Below are 21,627 nucleotides of genomic sequence, written 5' to 3'. Positions count from 1 at the left end.
AAAAGGTCCCCCACGACCGGGAGAATTGCCAGAGATCCGTGGGAATGCTGCGATCCCTCAGTGTCCCTTCGGCCTCTGGCTCAAGGTCATGAGGGGAAAACTTCCTGCCAAGGCAAAACCAGCTGGAAAACCGGGCTCTGGGATGGCATTTGGGAATAAAATATCCATTGCAAGGTAGTGTTTCCGGGGTTTAACATTCCAGAGGGTCCCATAAATGGAGGGGTTTAATCCCACAGTGGGACTGATGATCTTAAAGGCCCTTTCCAACCCTAATGATTCCATGATCCCAGCTGAGAGTCAGGCATGGAAAAGCTGAGGATTTTAAAAAAACCAGGAAATAAGAGCCCCCAAAATTCCTGTTGTATGGCTCAGGAGTTTGAACCCCACGGATGCGAGCAGGCCTCGCTGCCGGCCCCAATCCCGTTTGATTCATTCCATCTAATGATTTTTGGCAGCCGATCCCACATTTCACTGAAAGGCCTTTAATGAGCTCCATATCTTTTATTTTTCCCCACGTTTTTTCCCTCATTAAGATGCACTTGTTGGGATGAGGGGGGGGAACGGGGGGCGAGGGTGTTTTTTTTTCCATAGGAAACCGAAATATTAATGCAAATTGGCCTCCCGAAGTTTAAAAGCGGGAATTTGCATACCAGGAACCAAAGGGAACAGCCGAACGCGCCTCTTCACACCATAATTACCCGGGAAAAGCACGGAGTGTGTGAAGCATCCCCAGCTCCGGGATGGAGCAGCTGCCGGAGCCGTTATCTCCCGGTGCCCAGCGGCTCCGGGAAAAGAGGGGCTGGGAGACTTTGCTTCTGGATGAAAGGGAATTTTTAAGGGCTAGGAATGAGGTTCCAGGAATGGAATTATCCCAAGGGAAAGCTGCGACGGGGTTTTTCCAGTGTGTCTTATCCCAGAGCCAGAGGCCGACGGAATTCCCAGTTTATGCAACACTAGCTGGAGGAATTCCTCGCGTAAAGGAAATACGGGGATGGACCAGATTTGGATACAGAAATATTCCAAAATTTGGGATCCAAAGTTCTCCAGGAGAACTTGCTGTTCCCAGGAACTTTGTGGGAGGATATCCCAGGAGAGCCTGGACCAAGATGGGGAGGGAGGGAAAGGGTTAAATTCCCACTGATCCCATGGTATGGAAGCAAACTCATTCCTGCACCGGGGATGAGGGATCTTCATCCCTGCAAACCCTCAGAGGTTGTGGATTCCAGCCTGGAATCCAGCTGGAGCAACCTAGGCTACGGGAGGTGTCCCTGCCCATGGAATGGGATGGGATTTAAGGTCGCTTCCCTCCCAAACCATTCCAGCATTCCCGGGTTACGGAGACTTCTCTGGTGGAGGTGGAAGGGACTCAACCCACTGAACATTCCAACCCTTCCAAGAGGAACCAATCCATTAAACATTCCAAGCCATCCACCTGGCTACAACCAGATCCACATCCTGGATCCCACAGATCCAGTGTGTCGGTCGGGGGATAACCGGGAATGGGATCCTGTCAGGTGTAATTTGATTTCCTGGGATTTATCTCTTCCCAGATTACAATTCCACAATTCCCAAACTCAGGCTACATATGGAAATGCTGGAGAGTGGCCACATCCAGGGATGTTGGGACCTGGAGCGATCCCACAGTATTTATGGATGTGGGAAAGAGGGAAAGAAGGAGGGGAAAAAAGAGCAAAAAAGGGAGGAGATGGGAAAAGGGAAGAGGAAAAGGGCGAAGAAAAAAGGGATCGTTCCCGGCCCTTTCATCCCCACAATGGCGCAGCTGCTCCACGACATTCCCGGAGCGGCCTCTCCAATTACCGGCCCCGTGTCCCGGGAACGCGCCAGGCCCGGAGAACAACGGGATCCAGCTCCGCTTCCCGTGACCCAGGGGGGCTGGAGGCTCCCTCTCCGCACTCCAGCTGCTTCCCGTTCCCGAAAAAAAGCAGGATTTCATCCTGCACGACGTCCCCCACAAAGCTGCAAGTGGATGGAATTTCCTCCACACCAACTTTGGGAAGGTTTCCTGGTTTGTTTTTTTCCCAGGATTATTCATTTCCAAAGCAAAGCTGACGCAATTCCAGAGGGGAAAAATTCCCAGCTCTGATTCTACAGCACAAATCCCAGATATTTGTATTTCCCTACCTGCAAGGTCCAAATGCACCTGGAATGCTGTGCCCTGCACACTGGGTTTTCCAGGAATCCCTCAGTTCGGGAAAAGCTGGGAGCATCCAAAGCCTTAGGGAACAACCACAGGAAAAAAGGAGAAATCCCTGGAAAATGAAGGATCCCAACCAACTTAATGGAAGCTCTAAAATCCAGGGAGTTGCGAAAAGCAATTCCAGGATTTCAGGGAGAATATCCCTAAAATAACATCCGAGCTGCTGGAATTTGGGCTGACAGGGATCAGGGGATCTGGAGGTACCTGAGGAGCCCCTTCCCCTCTCCCGAGGCAATTTTTACGAGCCCGGGAATTTCTTCCCATAAAAAGGAGCCCCGGGATCGGCGCTGACGTAACGATCCATCGGCAGAGACGATCCTTTGATTCCCAAACAATAACAAATCCAAGCACTTTCGATCCCAAATCCCTGTGTATCCCACCAGCTCCCCAGAGCACCTGCACGAGGAGAATTCCCAGGTTTTCAGGCAGGAAAATAGAGAAAAGAAAGGAAAACTTGGATTGATGCCGGAGCATCTGCACTACATTAATTCCCTTTTTTTTTTTTTTAAAGGAAAAAAAATAGGGAAAGGAAAGGAAAAAGTGGATTCTCATAAGAACATCTTCAGGAAAAAATAATAAGGAATTCCTTTTTTTTTTAAGGAAGAAGAATAGGGAAAAGAAAGGAAGAGCTGGATTCTCCCCAGAGCATCTCCCCAAAGCTAATTCCCTAATTTTTAATGCAGGAAAAAATAGGGAGAAGAAGGAAAAGCTGGTTCTCATTCCAACATCCACACAAAAGTAATTCCCTGGTTTTTTAAGGAAAATAAAAATAGGGAAAAGGAAGGAAGAGGTGGAGCATCTTCACTGAATTAATTCCCTATTTTTTTTCCAAAGGAAAAATAATAGGGAAAAGTGAGGGAAAGCTGGATTCTCCCTAAAGAAGCCTCACAAAACTAATTCCCTATTTTTTTTTTCCCAAAGGAAAAAAAAATTGGGAAAAGGAAGGAAAAGCCACCCTGCAATTCCCACAGGATTTTCCTACGGCTGTGGGGGCTCAGGAAGAGGCTGCTCCGAGTCCTTCCCATCCCATGGGGCTGGAAAACTTCCAAGAAGGGTTAAAAATTTGGGAGAATTAGAAACTAATTCTGAAAATCAGGAGGAAAGCGACGCAGAGAGGTGAAAATATTCCCTTTTCCCAAGGAATTCCCAGGGCAAAGAAGCCAATCCCAGTCTCCCGAGTAAAGCCGAGCCTAATTGAAACCAGACTTTGGGCGAAACAGGAAACAAACAATCCCTGGGAACAATTTCCTGGAGATCAATTGGAAAAGGCGCTTCCAGAGGTTTTGTTAAACCCCCCCACTCCCCATTCCAGCCCTTCCCACAAAAAAGGAGGATCAGAACGGATATTATTCCAAGATGTCAACACCCCAAAGTGGTTTTCCGGGTGCTCCAGGGGCAGAGATTCCAGTTAGAAACAGGCAAATTCCACTTGGAAATGATAAAATTCCATCAAAAATCACAAAATTCCACTCCTAAATGGTAACATTCCATTCCTAAATGATACAATTCCATTAAAAATGGTAAAATTCCACTCCTAAAGGGTAAAATTCCATTTCCAAATGGCAAAATTCCACTCAGAATTCCCGTGTTGAGGCCTAAAATATTCCCAGGAGTCGTCCCAAAGTTTCCTTCCTGTCAGCACAGGCGAAGCAGCTCTAATTCCATGATTCCCTCTGCATCCCAAGCTGGAAGAATTCCCCGCATCCCTCCCAATCCAGCATGAGGTCGCTTGGATTCCCATAAAATCCAGCGGGAATGAGCTGCTAAGTGGTTTTTTTAAGGGAATAACGAGGAATTCCAGGCCTTAAAAGCCATTCCCGGTATTCCAGCAGGCTCCAAAATCCAGGATCACTTATTCTCTTGCTCCACATCCCAAAGCACAACCCCCCGGGGGGAAATGTATGGAAAATACCTGGAATTTTCCGGCCGGAATGGGAATGATTGTGTTTTGTTAAACCCCCAGGGACTCACAGACACACCTACAGAGATTCCTCGAGACATTTGCAGCTCCTTCTCTACAGATTGATGGACATTATCCATGGATTGAGGGACATTCATCCATGGATTCCCAGAGATCCATACAGGCACATTCACAGACACATTGCTGCAGTTTTATCTATAATTTACAGAGATTTCTCTACAGATTTGGAGCTATTTCTCTATAGATTTACAGTTATTTATCTAGAGATTTGTAGACCTTTGTAGATATCAATTGATAGATTATGGAGAGATTTATAGAGATTTATCTATGGATTTATGGACACATTTATAGAGATTTCTCCAAAGATTGATAGTTATTTATCTGTAGATTCATAGACATTTATCTAGAGATTTATAGATATTTATCCATAGATTTATAGAGATGTGTAGAGATTTCTCTATAGATTTAGAGGCACATTTACAGATATTTCTCTAGAGATTTATAGACACATTTACAATTATTTATCGGCAGGTTTATAGATATTTCTCTATAGATTTATAGATATTGGTAGATATTGATCTATAGATTTATAAGCACATTTATAGATATTTATCCAGAGATTTACAGTTCTTTATCTAGAGATTTATAGACACATTTATAGATCTTTCTCTAGAGATTTATAGCTATTTCTATATAGATTTATAGAGATTTATTGAGAGATTTATAGATCTTTGTAGATATTAAGCTATAGATTACAGAGAGATTTAGAGATATTTATCTATGGATTTATAGACACATTTATAGAGATTTCTCTAGAGATTTATAGTTATTTACCTATAGATTGATAGCCATTTATCTCGAGATTATAGAGAGATTTACAGAGATTTCTCTAGAGATTTACAGCCACATTTATAGATATATATCTACAGAGTTATAGACACATTTAGGAATATTTCTCTAGAGATTTGTACAGATTTCTCTAGAGATTTACAGAGATTTGTAGATGTTTATCTATAAGTTTATATAGACATTTATCTAGAGACTTATAGATATTTATCTAGAGATTTATAGATATTTACATATATATCTACAGATTACAGAGATGTATAGATACCTATAAATGTATAGATATTTACATATTTATCTAGAGATTTATAGACATTTCTCTATCCACTACAGACACAGTTGTACATATTGATCTAGAGATTTACAGACACATTTACAGAGATTTATCTAGAGATTTAGAGATTTTTAGATATTTATCTATAAATTTATAGAGATTTTTGGACATTTTATCCAGAGATTTAAAGAGATTTATAGAGATTTATCTATTGACTACAGAGCTTTGTCTATAGACTTATAGATAATTATCTGGAGATTACAGAGAGATATATAGCTATTTATCTATAGATCTATAGAGATCTATAGACATTTCTCTATAGATTATAGAGGTATTTATAGATTTTATCTATAGATTTAGAGAGAGATTTATCTACAGATTCCAGAGAGACTTACAGATATTTATCCAGGAATTAGAGAGATCTGGAGACATTAATCTACACATTTCTCTATAAATTTATGGAGATTTATAGATATTTACCAATAGACTGACAGATATGTAGCTGTAGAGTTATAGATCTTTATCTCTAGATTTTTATAAATATACGTATATTTATCTATGGATTTATATTTATGGATATTTACCTATAAATTTATAGAGATTTACAGAACTTTATCTGTAGATTTTATAGAGATAGTTACAGATCTTTATCTATAGATTTGTAGGGATATTTATAGATCTTTATCTGCAGATTTATAGAGAGATTTTGAGAGATTTATCTATAGATTGGAGAGATTTACAGAATTTTACCTATAAATTTACAGATTTAAAGATCTTTATCCATAGATTTACAGATATTTGTCTATAAATTATAGAGAGATTTATAGATATTAATCTATAAATTATAGGTATTTACATACATATTTATCTTTATATTTATAGAGATAACATTCATAAAAATCTGCATTTTAAATAAATTTTACCTAAATGTTATGCATCTTTATATAACGATATCTCCAGATCTTTAGATCTCTATCTTTTTATATCTTCCTTATCTTTATATATTATATATTATGTATTATATATTACATATTATATATATATATTATATTATATATTATGTATTATATATTACACATTACATATAATATGTATATTATATTATATATTGAATTATATTATATAAATATATAGATATAAAAATGCCTGAACTCTTCTTGGTATCTCTGTATATTTTTTATATATATATATAAAAATATATTATATACATATATAAAGTATATTTTTATTTATTTTTATATATATATATTTTAGATAGTTGTTGAAGAGCTCCAGCATTTATATCTATATTTTTATATAATTATATATCTATATATCTATTTCTAAGATACACAAAGATCCCGAGGAGACAAAGCACTTTAATCTATATATTTATAACTTTATATCTTTACATCCATCACAGCGAAGCCGAAGAGCTGCAGCATTTTAATTCCTGTACTTAGATATATTTTCAGATTTGAGATGTATGTTTTTATATGATCCAACTGGCTCCTACATTTTAATGTCTTTGATATCTGTTTACTATTATCCCTATGGATCCTGCAGAGCTCCAGCACTTTAATATCCCTATTTTATATATATTTATTGATCTATTTTTATATTATAAATAGAAACCCTGCCGAGCTCATTTGATATCTACATTAGATATTTTCATACCTATTTATATATATTTTTATGCCTATTTATATAGTTTATTATATTACACACAGAGATCCTGTGAGCACTTTTTTTAATATATATATTTATGTGTATATATTTATAACTTTTTAAATTTTACTTCTGGATCCAGAAAAGCTTGATATATTTATATACATATATATAAAATATATATTTATATTATACACATAGTTCCTGAGCTCAAGCACTTTAATATATATATTTTTATATATTTATTATTTTACACATAGATCCTGAAGAGCTTCAGCATTTATATACATAAATACATATTTATATATATACGTGTATATATATATATATATATATATATATAAAAAACCTGAGGAGCTCAAGCACTTTATATACATATTTGTATAAATATATTTTATATATATATATTTCTATATCCTTTATTTTACATACAGATCTTGAAGAGCTCCAGCATTTATATATACATATATATATAAAATATATAATACACCTATTTATATTATACATATAGAACCTGAGGAGCTCAAGCACTTTTATATATATATTTATATATTTTTATATATATATTTATATACTTTTATTTTCCATACAGATCCTGAGGAGCTCCAGCATTTTTACCTCTATATTTTAAAATATATATATTTAATACATATATTTTGATGATACATAAAGAACCTGAGCTCAAGCTCTTTTATGTGTGTATATATATAATATACATATTTATATATCCTTTATTTTCCATACAGATCCTGAAGAGCTCCAGCATTTTTACCTCTATATTTATATATATATATATTTATATCTATTTTATATATACTTGTATTATACACACAGAACCTGAGGAGTGTAAGCATTTCTCTCTATAAATACAGCTAAACAGATCTATAAATACATCTCACATGTATCTACAAACACATTTCTATACTCTCCACATCTCTCTCTGTATTTCTGTCCATCTCTTTCTCTGTTTTCCCGTTTCTCTCCTCTGCCATCTCTTTTCTCCCAGTTTTCCCTGTCCCTGTAAATCTCGGATCCATTTTCCTCTCTCTCCATGCGGACACAGGTGCCAATGGATCTCTCCATACATTTCCAGCTCCACGTTTCCCCTGGAGATCCCCAAGCCCCAGCACTGATCCCACTGCCCATCCCTGGGGATGGCTCCCCACTCCCGGCACAATTCCACCTTCTTCACTCCCGACCCTTGGGAAACCTTCCACGAATCCTCTTGGAACTTCCACCAGCAATGGGGGATTTATGATCCCACATTCCCACCAGGAAGCCTGGGGGGGTGCAGGGCTCTCATTCCCATTTTTTATTCCCTGAAATTCTCTCCTCCAAGGGAAGTTCCCCCCCCATTCCCATTCCCAGCTCAGTGCCATTCACAACTCCTCACTTGTCACTCCGGAGCGGGAACATGGAATTATGACCCTCCTTGGGAATGAGGGCAGGGAGCATCCGTCTCCTCCAGGAATTTCAGGGCGCTGAAAAGCTTGGGAATAGGAAGAGCAGCCAGAACGTCACCAGGAAAAACTCCTCATATCCCACTCCAAGAAGATTTGCCTGCTTTCCCCCCCCCCTTTCTTAAGCACCTGGAAATGACTTCCCAGGTGTTTTCCATGAGCAAATAACGATCAGACTCCCTGCAGCTGCAACAGAAAGGGAGCAATCCCCAAAAAACAACACCAATCCTGCAGCCCAAACAGCCCAAATCCCACTTTCATCCCAGACAACACGAAATTCCTCTCACTTCAGCTTCCAGAGGGTCCCTCACAAACAACATCCTGCTTTTCTATAGGATTTCAGGGAAAAAAACAGGAATGAAAAGCCCATTATTCCTCTGTCCCACTATTAATTAATTCCAGCAATTAACTCATTTATCCTACACTTCATTATCTCCTAAGCTGAAGCTTTTCGATCCCAAAAATCCACGGAATGGGCAGGGGAAATTTCCTGCCGAGGAGCAGCTGCGAAGAGTTAAAGGCACAAAGTGTCTCCCTCCTAAAATTCCCTTCGAGCTCGGAAAAAAAAAAACGGGAAAAAAGCAAGACTCAGAAAATCTGTCCTGAGAATCCTGCCTGGAATTTCTTTTTCCAGCCATTTTCATGCTTCCTGTCCCCAAATTCCCTCCTCAACTTCCACTGGCAGGGGGTTTTTTAGGGAATGATTTGGCGGGTTTCCCCCCCCCCTTCCCTGTCTTTTGTTTATTCCCAGGAAAACCTGCCGGGTTTAAATTCCAGCTGGATTTAAACAAGTTGACTTTTCGGCGGTGGGGGGAAAAACCGGGATAAAAAGCAGGGATTCGGGATTGTCCGTGTGGAGGCAGCGCAGCGCCGGGATTTGGGATACTCGTTCCCGGCATCCCGGCGCGCCGCTGGCACGGCGTCAAGAGCCGCACAATGCCCGGGCTGTGCCAGAACAATGCCAGGCCACAATTCCCAAAAACCCACACACCGGGATGCTCCAACCCCTTCCCGAGGAGGGGGGAGGTGGCCACGATCGCTCCCCCCGCGGCGCTTCCCTCTTTGTGCTTTCCCGGAGCCGGGAATGGCCAGGAATGCCGAGGCGTCTCTTCCACAGCATCCCGGCTGGAGCCGGCTGGGATGTAATTCCCACCTTCTGGAAAACACAAAGAGTGGGGGGCCAAGGCCTGGGATGTCACGGGGGGTCGGCATTCCCGGAGTAGGGAATACTCCTCGGGCAACCCGGGAATTTTGCTTTCCACCTTTAGTTACTTCCATTAAAAAAACCCGAAGAAAAAGACACAAACAAATCCAGGGAAAAAAATCCCAAAACACACGGACTTCCACCTCTATTTCCTTCTCCCCCCCCAACCCCCGAGGAAAATCCAAGCACGCACAAAGTTGCTCCAAGTGAAGGGAATTATCCCCCGTGACCGCTGCTCCCGGATTTTATTCTCTACTCCTGACAAACAGCAGCCTCGGGAACTTTTGGAAAGCTCCCGTGTAATTCCATGCATGGGAATGTCAAGCTCTGGAACTGGAATAACTCCTTGAAAATCAAAATAAAACAGGGAAAATAAAAGCCTCGGGGGGAATTGAAGAATGTGGGATTCCTCAATTTAAAGTTTTGCCCGCTTTTCCTGCGCAAATTCCCGGAGTTTCGCCGCATCCTGCATTCCTGCCACGCGTTCTTCCCAAAATATCCCAAACAAAAGGCCCCCGAGGCGGCCAAGAAATCCACGGAAATTAAAGAAATGAGGGAAATAATGCAGCCCGGCTCTTCCCCCAGCTGTTCCTGCCCGGCAGCCTTTCCCCGCGGCCCCATCCCACATGCCGCCACTTCCCGACGGATGCGGGCATGGATCCCGCTTCCCTCCGTCCCAGTTCCCTCCCAGTCCGACTCTGCTCCGGACCGGGCTGAGCGACCCCACAAAGTTGGGAGCTGTTCCCTCCGCTCTTCCCCGCCCTTCCCCACCGCGCTCGGACCCTTCCAGCGCCTTCCCCGAGCCTTCCCAAACACTGCCGACCCCCTTCCAGCGGGGAGAACCCCCAAGCCCCTCCAGATGGCGAGTGCGGACCTTCCGGGCTGCACCAACTCCAGGCAGCCGCTTTTCCTGCCTTTTTTTTTCCCCCCGTGTTGGGAAGCGCGCGGGGCGAGGGGGGGGGAGCTGCAAAAAGCAGGAGCGCGGCTGGAACGCCTCGTTCCAGGAGCTGCAACGCAACGCCTTGTTTTCCCTTCTTTTAGCGGCTGGAATGCCTTGTTTTCCCTTCTTTTAGCGCCTGGAATGCCTCGCTTTCCCTCCTTTCAGGAGCTTCCCCTCCCCTCGGGCGAGTGCCCCTTCCGCCCGTTTTCCCGGGATTCGGCGGCCGCGGGCAAAGTTTTGCGCGGGGGTGTCGCCGGGCCGGGCCGGCGGCAGGGCCGGGAATGGGGCAGGGCAGGGGGACAGGGGGAGCAGGGTGCCGGGTCCCGGTATCTTACCGCCTTGCCGCTGCAGCAGTAGAGCAGGGAGCCGCCGCCCGCGCCGCCCACGGGGTACGCGCAGTACATCGCGCCCGCTCCGCCGGGCTCGGCTCGGCGGGGCTCGGCTCAGCCCGGCTCGGCTCAGCCCGGCCCGGCCCCGCCGGGGCCGCCCCCGCCCCTCCCTCCGCCCCCGCGGCCCGGGAATGGCGCTGGCGCCGGGAATGGGCCGGCCCGGGAATGCGGCCGCGGAGCCTCCCCGCCCCTTCCCGGCCCTGCCCGCGCCGCTCCCACCTTCCCGCTGCCCCCTCCGGCCCGATCTTTCCCCGATCCCTTTTCCCCTATTTTATCTATTTTTTCCTTTTTTCCTTGTTGTTTCCTGCTTTTCCGCCCCGATTTACTCTTTTTCCCCTATTTTTCCTATTTTATCCCCTCTTCCCTCTTTTTTCCCTATTTTATCCCTTTTTCCCTCTTTTTTCCCTATTATATCCCTTTCCCCCCTCTTTTTTCTCCTTTTCCCTGTTTTTCCCTATTTTGTCCCTTTTTCCCCTCTTTTTTCACTTTTCCTCTTTTTTCCCTATTTTATCCTTTTTCCCCTATTTTTTGCCTATTTTATCCCTTTTTCCCCGCTTTTTTTCACTTTTCCCCTATTTTTCCTATTTTTCCCTATTTTATCATCCTTTCTCCTCTTTTTTCTCTTTTTCCCTGTTTTTTCCTCCTTTTCCCTATTTTACCCCCTTTTCCCTCATTTTTTCTCTTTTTCCTATTTTTTTCCTATTTTGTCCCCTTCCCCCTCTTTTTTATCTTTCCATCGTTTTTCCTGTTTTTCCCTATTTTATCTCTTTTTTCTATTTTTCTCTTTTTTCCCTATTTCCCCTTTTTCCTCTTCCCCTTTTTTCCTCCTTTTCCCCACTTTTTCTTTTCCTCTTTTTCTTTCCTCTTTTTCTATCTTCTCCCCCTTTTTCCTCTTTTCTCTCCTTTTTTTACTCCTTTCCCCTCCTTTTCCCCTTCTTTTCCCTCTTCCCCCTCTTTTTCCCTTTTTCTCTTTTTCCCCATTTTCTCCTTTTCCCCTTTTCTCCTCTTTTTCATCTTTCTCCCCAACTTTTGCTCTCCTTTTTTCCTCTTTTTCATCTCTTTTTTCCCTTTTCCTATTTTTTCCTCTTTCCCCCCTTTTCCCTCCTCTTCCTTCTCTCTTTTCCCCCTTTTCTTTTTATATTTTTCCTCTTTCCCCCTTTTTTCTCTATTTTTCTCTTTTTTCCCTTCTTTTAATCTTTTTTCTCTTTCCTCCCCTTCCCCACTATTTTTTCCTATTTTCCCTCCTTTTTCCCCCTTATTTCCCCCCATTTCCCCTCTCTTCCCCCCCTTCGTTTTTTTCCTCTTTTTCCTCTATTTTTCCTCTTTTCCCCCTGTATGTCCCCGCTTTCCCTCCCGCGGTGGTTCCCCCGGTGTGGCCATGTGGCCGCGGGCGCTGCTGGCTCGCTCCCAGCTTTGTGCGCAGCTGCCGCGGCCCGAGAGCGGCCCCAGAGCCGGCGAGCCGGGCCCAGGGAAAACCGGGAACTGCCGCGGAACGCGGGACAACGGCGGGGACACGGCCGGGGCAGAACGGCTCCAGCGACGGCCCCCAAGGGCCCCAAACCAGCCTAACGTGTCCTGAAAAACAGCCCTCAGTATCCCCAAAAACAGCCCTAAAGTAGCCCTGGAAATCCCTAAAGTATCCCTCAAACCAGCCCTGAAGTGTCCCTAAAACCAGCCCTGGGTATCCCTAAAAACCGTTCAAGTATCCCTAAAAACAGGCCTAAAGTATCCCTAAAACCAGCCCTGAGTATTCCTAAAAACAGCCCTGGGTATCCCTAAAAATTCTGCAAGTATCCCTGAGACCAGCCCTGAAGTGTCCCTAAACCCAGCCCCAAAATCCCCTAAAACTGCAGCTCCAAATGAAGTGTCTATAAAATCAACTGTGGGATAAACAACCCTAAAATATCCCCAAAGCAGCCCCAAAACTCGCCCTAAATCCACCCCTAAAGGAGCCCCCAAAGCAGCCCTAAAGTTTCCCTAAAAACATGGATATGGAATAAATATCTGGGAAATGAGAGAGAAGAGGAAAGGAATAGTCCCAAAAGTCAATATATCAAACCCAGCCCCAAGTATCCCTCCAAACATTCCCAAGGATCCATAAAACAGCCCGAACTATCCCTAAAACCACCCCTAAAAATATCCCCAGAAAAGAAATGTCCATAAAATCAAATGGAATATGGAATAAATGTCAATATGTGAAAAATATCCCTAAGAATCCCTAAAACCAGCCCTAAGAATCCCTAAAAACACGAATATAAATTCACTGTCTCTAAAATGAGGAATAATATGGAATGAACAACCCTGAAAAGTCAATATCCTAAAATATCCCTAAAATATCCCCCCAAAACAACAGATATAACCTTAAAAGGCAGTATCCCAAATCCATGCCTGAAGCATCCCTAAAAAACCTGGATACAAAATGAACGCCTGTAAAATGAAGGATAATATGGAATAAATAACCCCCAAAAGTCAATATCCTCCAAAATCCCCAAAACATCCCTAAAAACAGAGATATCAAATAAATATTCCCAAAAGTATTGCCATAAGTATCCCTAAAAAATATATATATCAATTAAAATCCCAAAAAACATGCCCAAAAACACGAATCAAATCCCAATATCCACAAATCCCGATACAATATCAAGGAAGGAGCCTTAAAGTAAGTAATTAAATAAATATATCCAGAGAAAAATATCCCTAAAATAGATAGGGATTCATATGATCAATATCCTGGGGTCCCATCCCACAAATCCTGAGCATCCCAGGGAAGGATATTGGGAAGGAAGGAGGAAAAGGAGGAGGAGGAGGACAAGGACAACAAGGATCACGAATCTCCTGGAAGAGGGAATGGGTTCCTGCTTTTCCAACAAGATTTTCCAGGCAGAGACTTTGGGAAGGGCATCATCCCGGGAGCTCCTTCACTGTTCCCAACCCGGCTAAAAGCTGGGAATGGGAATGCTGCAGGAGAAACCCCCAGGGGAATAAAGCCAAGACGAAATTCCCTATTTTTTTGTGGATAGGAGGGTGGATAACTCAGGGTGTTGGAGCTTCTCCACATTGCTCCAGCCCAAGGGGGCACCCCCCAGGAATTCCGCCTGGACTGGGGGTCTGAACAGGGATTCCATGTGGGATTCACTATGGAAAAGGCCAGGAAGTGGATTTAGGGTTCATCTGGCACATGGGATTTTGGGATGGGAGGTTCCTGCTTTGTCATGGATGTTTTACCACAGCCTGGATTTGGGATTTCAGGCTTTAGGAAAACCAAATCCCACTGGAATAAAGAAAAATCCCTCTGGAATAACGTGGTGAAGTCCTGGAGGAGGCTGCCCAGGGCAGGGGTGGGACATGGAATTCCACAAGGGTTGGGATGGCAGGGATTTTAAGGATCATCTCATTCCCACGGGCAGGGACACCTTCCACTATCCCAGGTTATTCCAACCTGGCCTCAGGCACTTCCAGGGATGGGGAATCCACAACTTTTACCCTCCCAGCCACGAATTCCTTCCCAATATCCCATTGAAACCAGTGGGAAGCCATTCCCTGTGTCCTGTCCCTCCATCCCTTGTCCCCAGTCCCTCTCCAGCTCTCCTGGAGCCCCTGTAGGCCCTGGAATTTGCTCCAAGGTCTCCCTGGATCAGCCTGGATGAGCCTGGAATTCCTCTAAAACTGCTTTTCCTTGAAAAACGCTTCATGGATCAGGTGAAGAAGGGAATCACCTGCTAAATCACTGATGAACCCAGCGTAGCAATTCTTGGGATTTACAGAGTCCTCAGTATTCCCTGTTCTTCCAGGGTTTATTTTTTCCTCAAGCTCCAAAAAGTCACTAATTCCATAAAACCCCACATCCCATTAAAAAATAGGGATTTCAGGCCCTCCGAGCAAGGGACAAACCCAGAGGCAAAGCCAAACCTGCTTCCAAAACGCAGGGAATTCTGGGAGCTTGACTCCCAGCAACCCAAATCCCGCTTTTTTGTCAGGAGCCCAAATCCAGGTTTTGATTGTGCGTCTGGAAGCTGGAAGTCGTGTCCAGGTGCTGCTTCCAGGCTGGAAGCACAGACAATTCCCGGGGGCCTCGGAGCCTGAGGGTGGCTGCGGGCAGGGACGAGCGGACCGAGCCGCCTTCCCTCCCCGCTTTTCGGGATAATTCGGGCAATGTTTGGGAATATTTGGGAAGGCTGGGGCTGTGTCCTTGGCCGGAGGCGAGGAATCCAGCAGGAACTCAGCTGCTCCTCTGCCCCCCGTGCCAAGGAAGGCCCAGCTCCGGCCGGGATCGCGGGCTCTGCCCTGGCAGGGGCAGCCGGGGCGAGGGGGGGCGGAGGGGGCAGAATCCCGGGATGCGGCCGCGGTGCCGGATTTGGTGGGAAGGGAGCGGCCGGGCAGGGGTTAACCGACATATGCTGCATAATTAGGAGATGCATTAATGATTACGGATCCTCAACCGCTCGGCGCGGGGGCAAAATCCAGGGAAAACGGGGCGCCCGCCGCCGCTTTGCCGGGGCGGGGGGGGGATTCGGGATTGGGGCCGGGAGCGGAGCCCGGTTGGGTGTCAGCCCTTTCCAAGGGGTCGGGATCGGGAATGTTTGGGAGGCGGGCGGGGGCCGCGAGGAGCGTTCCCCACGGTGAGGAGGCAATTATGTATGCATGATTTCATCTGCAACTCATTAATATGCAAATGTATGCATATGTTAGTTACTAAATTAAAAATGCAAAGCAGCCCTTATGGTGAGGCTCCAAATTTGGGGGTTGGGGTTTTTTTTCCCACAAACACACAACGCCAGGAAAAAAAAGGAAAAAAAATAAGGGGGAAGTTTTGGGGGAGGGGGGGAACCTGCGGATTCCCGGGAATCTTCGGGGGGACCTGTTGCAGGGCAATCCCACGTCTCCACTCGGATCGCGGGCGGGGAGAAAAGGGGGATTAAACGGGCGGCGGGGAGGTGAACCGGGAATGTCGGGAAGTCTTGGGAGATGGGCACTAATTATCCCAGCAATCGCATTCCAGAGCCGGCAAAAAAACCCCGGGATTTTGCTCGTTTTTTAATGGTTTTGGGGCGATTCCCTCTGTTCTCCATCCTCCTGGAATCACTTTGCTGCACAGGGAAACCCCCCCCCTTTCCCTGTTGTCACCTGAGGAGGTTGAATGTTCCAGGAACCTTCTGGAAAGGTCGGGAAATCGGAGGGTGAGGAAACTACTTGGGGGAAGGTGCTGCAAAGTGCCTTTCATTCTTTCCAGCTGCTTTTTCCAAGGAAAACAAGGATGCAAAGGGAAGCAGGGATTTAGGGGGTATCCTGGAGGATGAGCTGGAGCAGTTTCCTCCCCCCTGTAGGGTAATAAGGAGCAAAAATTTGGGATATATTGGAGATATCCATTAAGGCTGAGGTTTGAGGGGACAGAATTCCCTGTCAGTGCTGTTTAGAATTCCCGGTCAGTCCTGTTTCCATGCATAACTCAGTTATTCCCAGCTCTGTCCATGGCTCTGAGGCTGATCTGGGGTGCTGGGACAGCCCTGGCAGCTCCCAGGGATCCTGATCCAAGCTCTTGGGATGCTGGGACACAGCTGGGGGTCCCAGGAGGGTCATTCCCAAGCACAAGGCCATCCCATGGGAATGGAATCCAAAGGGACCCTCAGGGCTGACACAGGGACCCTCAGGAGCAGCTTTATCCCACTGGTGTGACTGCAGATCCCATGGGATCGTGGAACCAGATGGCCTTGGAAGGTCCCTTCCCACCCAAGCCATTCTATGATCCCATGAAAGCACCATCCCAGTTCCATCCCCCTGAATTTTCCAAGGTCTCGGAAGCAGTGCAAAGGCAGGAGATGTTCCCAAGCCCAGAGAAGCTGTGGCTGCTCCATCCCTGGAATTTTCCAAGGTCAGGTTGGAGCAATCTGGGATAGTGGAAGGTGTCCCTGTCCATGGCAGGGGGTGGAATGAGATGATCCTTAAAATCCCTTCCCACACAAACCATTCCAGGACTCTGATTCCAAGCCAAACCATTCCAAGACTGTTATTCCAATCCAAACTACTCCAGGATTCTACAATTCCAACCCAACCCACTCCAGGACTGTGATTCCAACCCAAACCATTCCAGGATTGTACGATTCCAACCCACTGTGATTCCAATCCAAACCATTCCACGACTCCATAATTCCAACCCAAACCATTCCAGGACTTCACAATTCCTCCCTTTGAATCCATTCACTTTTCCAAGCCCTTCCTTCCTGACTCCTCGTTGCTTTTAGGATCAGGAAGGAGTATCCAATGCTCCGATTTCCCCAATTTAAGAGGCAAAAGCAGAGGCTGGAAGCAGCAAAACCACTTGGAAAACACCGACAGATCCCCATCGTCGAGTTTTACATGGAATTTGGGAAGCGATTCCAGGCCAGGCCAGGCCCAAAGCTCCCGCTTTGCGCATCGATTCCCCCAACTGCATGGGATTTGTTCTTTTTACTGTCACGGGAAGCACATGTTCCAAGCAAGCTGTTCCCTCATCCCAAGCTTTCCCCGGCTGCCTGGGAAGGAAAAATCCCGGCACACTTTCCCCCCGGAAAGCAAGAGGTGATCATAAATATCCCTAAATAGCGTTCAACAGATCCGAGAGACATTAACACTTCCCCAATGCCAAAGGAGGCTCGGGAAAAAAATAATCGGAACAGATGCTCCGGGGTCAGCGAGGGAAACGCCTTTCCACAAAAAACACCCTCCCTGAATCCCAAATGAACCGGGAGCGCTGAGCGAGGGGCTGCAGCACCGCGGGAGCAGGGGAAGGGGACAGGGCTGGCACAGGGACAGTCTCGGGAGCTGGGCCTTGGAGGAGAGAGGGGAACGGGGAATGTCCCACCTGCTGCCCATCCCAGGCCTGCTCCGGATCCTGCTTCTGCTCCTGCTCCCAGTTCTGCTCTTGGTCCCACTCCACGTCCTGCTCCTCATCCTGCTCCTGCTCCCAGTCCTGCTCCTGATCCCGGTCCTGCTCCTGTCCTGGTTCCTGCTCCCAGCCCCTGCTCCTGGTCCTAATCCTCATCCTGGTTTTACTCCTGGTCCTGGTCCCAGTGTTGGTTCTGCTCCTGCTCCTAATCCTGGTCCTGGTCCCAGGGAGGCCTTGGAGCCCTTTCCAGGGCCTAAAGGGGCTCCAGGAGAAGTTGGAGAGGGACTTGGGACAAGGGATGGAGGGACAGGACAAGGGGAATGCTTCCCACTCGTTTAGATGGGATATTGGGAAGCAATTCTTCTCCCTTCCAGGGATAACTCCTTCCTTAGCATCCCATTCTCCATTCCCATCCCATGTCCAATCCCTTCTGGAAAGGAAGAAAAACCTCAAGGAATCAAATAAAGGGATAAAATGAATCCGTCCCTGCCCCCAGAATCCTTCCTTTCCCAAATCCATGTGGGAAGAGCCAGATCCAAGAGAAGACTGGAGTGTTTCTACATTCAGTTAAGTCCTGGAGTTTCCACTTGGGAAACTCAGCTGAATTCCCACAAGAAAATCAAATTATAAATGATGTAATTAGAGAAACAAAGTGTTGGAAGCTGGATATGGAATTCCTACGGATTTGAATATTTATTCATTATATTTAATTAATATTAATTTATATCCAAGGTATTTTCTGAACCCTCATCCCAAAGAACAAACAAAATTCCTGGTTCCAAATTTCAAGGAACTTCCTTAAAAATATTGCCCTGGAGCCCCTGGGTCCGGTTTTGCAGGAATTCTGAAAGAACCTGGAATTTTTTGGACAAATCCTTCCTGAATCCTTGTGCACTTCCCACAGTTTACTGAAGAGGGAGTCTCTGTCCCAGCTAAACCAGATCCCACTAATCCCAACCGGGAAGATTCACTCCTGGATTTTAGAGAGATTTTTTAGGAATCCAAAATACTTCAATATCCCAAAATGGGTCGATTTCCCAGGAAAATACAAATATTGGAGCATCCACATCCCATTCCAGTCGCTTTTCCATGTTGGGGATATCCCGTGCAATTCCTTAAAATCTACCAAATCATTTTTATGGGAATTTTTGTGCCTCTTAATCTGTTTTAAAACAACAACACAGGGGTGCTTCCAAGTTTTCGCTCCCATTTTCCCTCCTTTCCTTGGATCTGTGTCCAGGAAGGCCACTCTGTGCCCCAGAGGCCTCACCCATCCCACTGATCCTCAAAGACCCCTGGAGCCGGATCCCTCACCCAGGCTGGATTTTAGGGAAAGGTCCCTCACCCAGGAGCCGCTTCCAAGGAGATGGTTCCACGTGAGGAGCCTCCACACCTGAGGAATTCTCCCACCCGAGGATCCCGGGATTGGGGACACTCAGGGACACTCCAGCTCCTCAGGGAGGGAACAAGGACAGAACCACGGAACAGTTTAGAGTGGAAAAGACCTCCAGGATCACCCATTCCCACCACGAATCACCTCCAGGGGATCCCAGGAAAGCGGCTCTCCAAACATCCCCCTCAGTGCTGCTCCCGGAATTCCAAGGATCCGGCCGGATGGAGAGCTGGGGTACCAGAACGGCGCCATCACCTACTCAGGGTTTGCTCCCAGTGGGGAGGAAGCTGGAGTAGCTCCTTCTCCATGGATCCCTTCTCCGTGGGCCGAGCAGGACGTGGGACCTGCTGGAAATCGGGATCCACCACATCCAGGCCTCTGCCCACGGAGCTCCGGGAGCAGGAGGCCTTGGAATTGTAAAGGAAAAGTGTCCACGGAGAAGGACCACGGAAAACCTCTCTGAGGTGGGAGAAGCTCCACCTGGGAAGATCCAACCCCGGGAATATGTTGGATGAAGCCAATCCCAAACCCCCACCCCGGAGCACCTCGGATTCCGGTGGCAACCGGGAACATCCCACGGCATTGGAAAAGCAGGCGGGTTTTGAGGGACGCAGCCACATCCTGAACAAGTGTTGGGAATCCACACCTGGATTCCAGCTCATCCCGGCCTGGGATCACCCCCTGAAACCCCTCCTAAGAGTCTCCCCCCATTCACCTGGAATTCCTTATTTGCCACCTGATTGTTCCCATTGTTTCATGGATTTTGTTTTCCAAACTCGCCGCCGCTTCCCGAATAAAGGAGGAGCTGCTCCAGCACATTTATTCCCGTGTATCCCTGGAATTTCCACCTGCTGCTGATGTAACCCCCGATAACTGAGGGCTATTCACCAATACTGCTCCGTGTTCCCGTCACAAATCCCATGGGAAAAGCCACATTCTAAGAGAAATCCCAGAACATTCCCACCCCACCCACTAAGGATGTCGATCCGTGTATCCATCCTAATTAAATCCCAAATTAAAGATGTGATTCCAGGATATGTAAACCCGAAATGCCCCAAATCTCCCCATTTTTCCTTCAAAAAGTCCCTATTTCCATCATTCCGTGCTTTTATTCCCCTTCCAGGACCTACCTTTTGATCCATTTATTCCCAGAAAATGGAGTTTTGAGGGATTCCAATATTCAGGAATAGCTGGGATGGTGGATTTCCTCATGATATAGTTCCAAACATTTCAAGTGTCCAAGAAAATCGAGCCCCAAAAAGCCCCGAGGGAAAGAAATTCCAAAGGCACTTTTGGGACTTGGTTTTTAATTCCAAATAATGGATGTTATTCCTTGACTGGGGGCTGTATTCGAGGATTCCCATAATCTTGTATTTTAACCACTGACAATGTTTGTATTTGATCCATTGGATCAGGATTTGATTAATCCATGGGAAGAAATGTGGATGTTTCTATGTATTTCCCCTTTTTAATTGGAATTTTATTGATTATAAAGTGATCATTAATGAAAGTAATTCAGCAACTTGATATTTATAATTTAGAGCTTTATAATTAGATATATTTTATAGATATAAACATATTTGCCAACTGCCAATTTCCAGGGATTCCAGATAAAATCACCAAATCCATGGGAGATTCATTTGTATATATTCTAATATTAATTTATTACGTATTCCCACAGATTAATTGCTACTAATAATCAGATTCAGAGCCCAGAGAATGGGATTTCTCAGGTAGGAAAGGGAAGTTTTTCCCTCCTGGGGGGGGGTTTATTTGAGATTGATTTGCAAATAAGATGCAAATGAATATTAATATATTTTAAAGATAATAAAAAAATTGGAATAAAAAAATTCAAACCTTCCAATCAAATGCAATTTCAGCCATAATTTTGGGACTGAAATGTTGGGTCATTTCTCACAAAACTTTGCTTTTCCACAGATCTGCATGGATTTGAAATGAAAGCACCTTGGAATGGCTTTTGGGGGGAAAAACCCCAGGAAGATTTCACAAAATAATCCAGAAATTGGAATTAATTGTAGAATTCTTAGCAGCGTGGAACAAAGGATTTTGTGGAGAAACCCAGTGATTTCTGGCTGGAAAATGGAAAAAATCCAGGAAAACACGACAAAATGTGCCTGTGATCGTCAACAGATTGAGGGGCTCGGGGATATTCCTGAGAATTCGGGGGGAAAACCGGGATAAGGGGCATTAATGAGCCTCTGGAACACCTGGAAGGCAGCGCTTGGCACCTGGACCCCCCCTGCAGCTCCCGGAGCTCTGGAATGCCGGGGCTGCCATCCTGCATCCCTCTGGAACGCCAGGGGAGTTCCCCTGCATCCCGGGGACGATTCCCAGGGAATTCCTCATTAATTCTTCCCGCCGCCGATCCATCAATCAGCCCCACAAAGGGCACGTGCCCGGAGCAGGTACCGCATTCCCGGAGAGCCACATTCCCAGGGAACACATTCCCGGA

The 21,627-nt window shown here is 45.7% G+C and overlaps 1 protein-coding gene across 28 annotated transcripts in view; it reads right to left on the bottom strand.

Annotated features, from left to right (window-relative positions):
* Nucleotides 1-21,627, bottom strand: part of TCF4 (transcription factor 4) — a 117,771-nt gene that overhangs the window by 20,943 nt on the left and 75,201 nt on the right. The window contains exon 1 of one of the 28 annotated variants that reach the window (XM_027702017.1): nucleotides 10,846-10,942. The exons of the other annotated variants lie outside the window; for them this stretch is intronic. Coding sequence (XP_027557818.1) covers nucleotides 10,846-10,914 — 69 coding nt within the window. The 5' untranslated portion in view covers nucleotides 10,915-10,942. Of the gene's footprint in view, nucleotides 1-10,845; nucleotides 10,943-21,627 lie in introns of those variants that run through there. 28 annotated transcript variants of the gene reach the window in all.

The sequence above is a fragment of the Neopelma chrysocephalum genome, unplaced genomic scaffold, assembly GCF_003984885.1.
Source record: "Neopelma chrysocephalum unplaced genomic scaffold, ASM398488v2 Primary Assembly neopelma1_179, whole genome shotgun sequence".
In the NCBI taxonomy this organism is placed as follows: Eukaryota; Metazoa; Chordata; class Aves; order Passeriformes; family Pipridae; genus Neopelma; species Neopelma chrysocephalum.
The sequence above is the reverse complement of the archived record's forward strand: the minus strand, read 5'-3'. Positions and strand labels throughout refer to the sequence as shown.